Here is a 5,918-nt window from a genome sequence, read left to right as displayed (position 1 = left end):
GGAAGGCTTGGTTTTGTGGATGCTCAAGCCATATGTGTTGTGAGTTAGATTAAAGATGGTGATAATCATGTTCCTCTGATCTTGGTAGAAACTCTTCTGGGATTGGACCCTGTATTCTTTGGTGGAGAGTCACAGAAATTTCTTGGGAGTCCCTTGGCTTTGCAGACATGGTTGATGGAAAGATTGGACATGATTGCCACACCTACTGTTGCTGATTATGGTCCTGGCAATTTTCTCAGTAGGATTGTCCTCAAAACTGAGTGTCAAATTGAGAGTGATTGGTTGAAATTTCTAAACAAGAAATCCAGTGTCTCAATTCAATGGAATTGTTATTGGTGGAAGTAGGGGTGGCAATTCGTGTTCGCGTGTCGGGTTCGTGTCGTGTCAAGTCATGAGTATTCGACTACATAGGTCAACACTAACCCGACCTGTTTATTAAACGGGTCAAGATTTCTCAACCCTAACACGACCCATTTATTAAACGGGTCAGTCGTGTCGACCTGTTTATCAGATTTTATCAAAATGAAAAATAAAAATTAATGAAAAAACAAACAAATAAATATTTTTAATATAAAATTTAGAACTAACGAGTAACTGCATCACAAATAATCATTCAAAGTTAAAGCATATCCCAATATCACAAATAATCAATCACAATATGTCAAAGAAAATAAATCACAACAACTAATAAGTTTATATACCTAGAGTTTGAAGGGTATATTGGTAAAATATCATTTAATTAAACGGGTCAGACGGGTCAAACAGGTTCTATGTGTTCAACCCTAACCCAACCCATTTATTAAACGGGTTAGTCGTGTCAACCCGAATATGACACGAACCCGTTAAGCCTCAACCCATAACCTGCTAATTTCGTGTCGTGTCGTGTCGGGTTCGCGGGTCGTGTCAAATTTTGCCACCCCTAGGTGGAAGTGCCCACCTCCTTTGTTGCGGTCTCTAGGATCAGATCACATCTTCCTTGTTGGATTAAGGAGAGCAACTTTCTACAAGGTTTATAGATTCTTGAGGTAGTTCAAATATGAGCAAGGAATGCTCGGTGGAAACTGAAGAAAACCTTTTACTCCTGTGGACACAAATCCTACTTCTATAAGGAAGATGTTGTTGGGCTTGGAGATGGCTGATCGAGTGGATCTATCCTTTGTTAAGGTTCACTTCCAAATGATGACCACAGACTATTCTAACTGGCTAGTGAACAAGATTGTGGACAAGGAGGCTGACATGGTTGCTATGAGAAAATAATTCCTCAAAGACAACCGAGAAAGACTTGAGGCTGACAATAATGAATTTAAAAGGAGGGACACAAATAACAAGGTACCTAACATAAATAAAAACAATGAACGACCCAAGGAGAAAAGATTGAAGAAAAAATGACCATTTTATTTTTCATTTTTGAACACATTTATTTTATAAGTTGATGAGATACTCTTAGATTTAAGAATTATTTAGGACTTTTAGGTTAAGGGCTCTGTTTAAGGTGTAGGTTTTTAGGGTTTGGTTTTTTCAGGATTTAGTTTAGGGTTTGGTTTTTTTTTTTTAAAGGTTTGGTCTAAGGTTCGGGTTTTGAATTTTGTGATATGGCATGGTTTAATGGAATGGTTGAATTTTGGAAACATATATATATATATATATTTTGCTTAATGGGTAAATGGTGGGTTTGGGGAAATTGTGACCTGACCAATGTATGGTTGCCTACATACCTCCTTTGTAGAAGGATCAGGTCATCACGTAGTTCATTTTTTATTTGCCTTAACTTTTGCCTAGGTTGCCCTTTCGGGTTTTTAACCTAGCAGGCTCTCTCACTTTTTTTTTTTTACTTTCCTTTTGCATAGATTGCCCTTTCGGGTTTTCAACCTACCTTTTTTTTGTTTTTGTTTTTTTAAATAGACCTAAGAAGGGAAACAATATAATTTACAACCACTTCACACGTGGCGCTTTCAGACTACCACCTCAGACGTGGTATTTCTTCAATTGATCTATGTTAGTTGGCTCAGTAAAATGTTTTGCATCTAAGTCCATCAACGTTACTGCTCTCCTAGAGTATATTTGCTTGATAATGTAAGGAATTGTGCTTGAACTTCCCGTTTGTATCTTAAATCGGGCCTCAGATCTCTTTTAGCACCAAATCTCCCAACTTCAAATCTCTAGTTCTTACTTTCTTGTCAAAAGCTTTCCTAAGCCTCCTTTGGTAACCTTGAATGTGATACAAAGCCTTGAGTCTCTTCTCATCCATCATGCACAATTGGTCATATCTGCTTTGCAACCAATCTACTTCAAGGATTTCACTTTCCAATACTGTTCTCAATGAGCGAACACTCATTTCAATAGGGAGGACTACTTCCATCCATACACTAATGAATAAGGAGTGGCTCCTATGGAAGATCTAATTGATGTCCTATACCCCCAAAGTGTATAGGGTAATTGTAGGTGCCAGTCCTTGTAGTTTTTTGTGCCCTTCTTCAAGATTCACCCTATATTCTTGTTAGCAGCCTCAATTGCTCCATTAGTCTGAGGATGGTAGGGCGAGGATTCGTGGTGCTGAATGTTGAACTGTCACAGCAGCTTCTCTGTTTCTCCCTTAAAATGCAGCCCAATATCAGAGATAATTTCATGTGGTACCCCATATTTGCAAATGATATTGCTGTGAATGAATTGAGCAACTTTCTTTGAGTTCAGAACCTTGTATGAGGCACTTCTACCCATTTAGTGAAGTAATCAATTGCTACAAGTATGAATTCATGGCCATTGGATGCTGTTGGGTGAAATTTTCCAATAATATCTATTCCTTATGTAGAGAACGGCCAGGGTGAAGTCATGGTATGTAGTGGCATAGGTGGCATGTGCTTTAGATCCCCATGGACTTGGCATTGATGGCACTTTCGAACATGAGTTGCGTAGTCGGCTTTCATGGTATTCTCGTAATAACCTTGTCTCATTATCTTTCAGAACAACATATGTGCATTCATATGTGGCCCATAACTTGACTCAAGAACCTCTTTAATTATTTGCTGTGCTTTTTTGGCAGTCACACTTAGGAGATAAATTCCATCATATGATCTTATGTAAAGTCTCTCTCCACAAATAATATAATTAGTAGACAGCCTCCTGATGGTCAATTGGTCATTCTTATCTGCAGACTTTAGGTATGTCCCATCCTTGAGGTCCTGTAAGATATCTGAATACCATTCACCTTCTTCATTCTTTTCCTCATCTTTTTCTATTGTCATGCAATAAGCTGGCTCTTCTTTTTGTTCCACCACTATTGCTCTTGCTTCATCCTCCTTAGGTCCAATCATCATGGATGCCATTGTTGCTAAAGCATCTGCAATCTGATTTTGCATCCTTGGCACATATTAGTATTGGATCTTGCTGAATTTCGAGGCCCACTTCTAAATACATTCATGATAAGGCATTAGCCTTTCTTCTTTGATCTTCCATATATTCTGAATCTGAGAGATTATCAAAGCTGAATTATCGTACACCTCGAACTCTTTCACTCCAAGACCTAGGGCTGCTCGTAACCCCATAATACAAGCTTTATATTCAGTGGCATTGTTAATGGCAGGAAAGTTAAGCTTACCAGAAAATGGGATGTGTGTCCCTTTTGGAAAAATTAAGAGAACTCCAATTCCACTTCTGTTTTGATTAGTTGCTCCATCAAATTACATCTTCCATGATTCTACCTCGATCCCCATGATATCTTCATCCAGAAATTCTCCTTGGATTTCTTTAGCTTCTTCTGGTGAACAATGGGCTAAGTGATCAGCAATTGCTCTCCCCTTCACATATTTCTAAGTCACATATTTAATATCGAATCCTGACAAAAGCAACACCCATTTAGCTGTCTTTCCATCTCGCACATGCTTTTCCATTAGATATTTCAATGGGTCCATTCTTGCAATCAACAAGACCTTGTAAGCAAGCATATAATGTCTGAGTCTGTGGGTTACCCATACAAGTGCTACACATGTCTTTTCAAGTGGTGAATACTTTTCTTTATAAGGTAATATCTTCTTGCTGATGTAGTAGATTGCATTCTCTTTTCTAGTCTCCTGTAGGTATTGAGCAAGCAAAGCCCCCATTGCTGTATCTGTAGTTGTGAGATACAACAATAGTGGCTTTTTAAGTACCGGTGGAACCAGTATTGGTGGCTTCATCAGATAATTCTTGATCTTTTCAAAAACTTTTTGACATTTTTCATTCCATATTGTGGGAACTTCTTTCTTGAGTAGTCGAAAAAGTCGCTCACATGTCATGGTGAGTTGGGCTATGAATTTGCTGATATACTGTATCCTTCCCAGAAACCCTCAGATTTCCTTCTCAGTCTTTGAAGGCTTCATTTCTACAATTTCTTTGATTTTGTCAGGATTGACTTCAATTCCCTATGACTTACCATAAGCCCTAACAACTTTCTGGATGTAACACCAAAAGGGCACTTCTTTGGATTCAACCACAACTTGTAGAATTGGATTCTTTCAAAGAACTTCTGCAAAGCTGGTATATGCCCTTCTCGGTCTTTGGACTTCACTATCATATCATCAACATAAACTTCTTCTTCTTTGTGGATCAAATCATGCAACAAAGTAGTGGCTGCATGTTGGTAAGTAGCACCAGCATTCTTAAGGCCAAATGACATGACTTTGTAGCAAAACATCCCCCATGGAGTAATGAAGGAAGTTTTTTTCATATCTTCTGGAGCCATCTTAATTTGATTATACCCTGAAAATCCATCCATAAATGACAGCAAGGCATGTCCTGTTGTGTTGTCAACCAAGATATCAATGTGAGGCAAAGGAAAATCATCTTTTGGGCTAGCCTTATTCAGATCTCAGAAGTCTACTCACATCCTCACTTTCCCATCCTTCTTTGGCACTAGAACCACATTAGCTAACCATTATGGATAGTTGACCACCCTTAGGAATCTTGCATTATACTGTTTTTGACCTCTTCTTTGATCTTATGTGTCCATTTTGGCTTCATTCTTCTTAATTTCTGCTTGACTGGCTTCATGGTTGGATCTATCGGGATGCAATACTGCACTATATCTGTATCAATCCCCAGCATGTCGTCATATGACCAAGCAAATACCTCTTTGAATTCTGTCAGCAGTGCCACTAATGCATTTTTCTTAGAGGTGGTTAGGGTATTGCCCACTTGTATCATTTTTAGGTTCATCATTAGTTCCTAGGTTAATAGGTTGGGTTTCTTCTTTTATAGGTTCTAAATGCCCTTATTTTAATTCCTTATTATTAAGAGTTTCTTTACCAATTTCAGAAATAAAAACATTCAAAGCCAACAAATAAGCGGAATCAAAAATCATATTATAAGGAAATGAGTTCTCAACAGACTCAATAGTCTTAATAGACTTGACTAAAATAGGCTTAATAGGAATACTACCACAAATAGACTTGATAGGAAGAGTAATACTAGCAGAAATAGACTCAATAGGGATAGAAACAATGTTCTTGGCAGGAGTGACTGGCTTGACAGTTTGATCTTCTTGGCAGGAGTGATTGGCTCAACAGTCTTGATCTTCTTCACAAAGTCCTCCATGGGGTAGGCGGCTCCCAGTGAGTTCCTTTTTCCCTCAGATCAGTACCATGGGATCTTCATCCATATAATATGTGGCTTCACCATCAATCTCCATATCTGTGGGCTTATCAGTTACAAAAGCATCTAGGCGCTCTATGCTATCCATCCACTCCCTAAAAAGATCTTGCTTCCCTTTGTGCTCAAGTGGGTGTATTAAGGGAGGTATTTTGACTCATTCCCTTTCATCTTCTCATTTTCACCTTCAAAACTCTCCAGTGTTAGGTTTCTAAAATTGTGGATCATCAATTTTTGGTCTAGAGCGGTCAATATAGCATCTATGTCATCTTCTTCTTCGGTGTATGGGGTCAGTA

The 5,918-nt window shown here is 38.4% G+C and overlaps 1 protein-coding gene across 1 annotated transcript; it reads right to left on the bottom strand.

Moving 5' to 3' along the window:
* Window positions 1-2,957: 2,957 nt before the first annotated feature.
* On the bottom strand, window positions 2,958-3,323 carry LOC142612153 (uncharacterized). Its single transcript, XM_075784272.1, has one exon. The coding sequence runs from the start codon at window positions 3,321-3,323 to the stop codon at window positions 2,958-2,960; it is 366 nt and encodes a 121-aa protein (XP_075640387.1).
* Between the last annotated feature and the right edge of the window lie 2,595 nt (window positions 3,324-5,918).

This window comes from Castanea sativa, chromosome 10 (assembly GCF_040712315.1).
Source record: "Castanea sativa cultivar Marrone di Chiusa Pesio chromosome 10, ASM4071231v1".
Classification (NCBI taxonomy): domain Eukaryota; kingdom Viridiplantae; phylum Streptophyta; class Magnoliopsida; order Fagales; family Fagaceae; genus Castanea; species Castanea sativa.
This window is presented reverse-complemented; position numbering and strand designations above follow the sequence as displayed.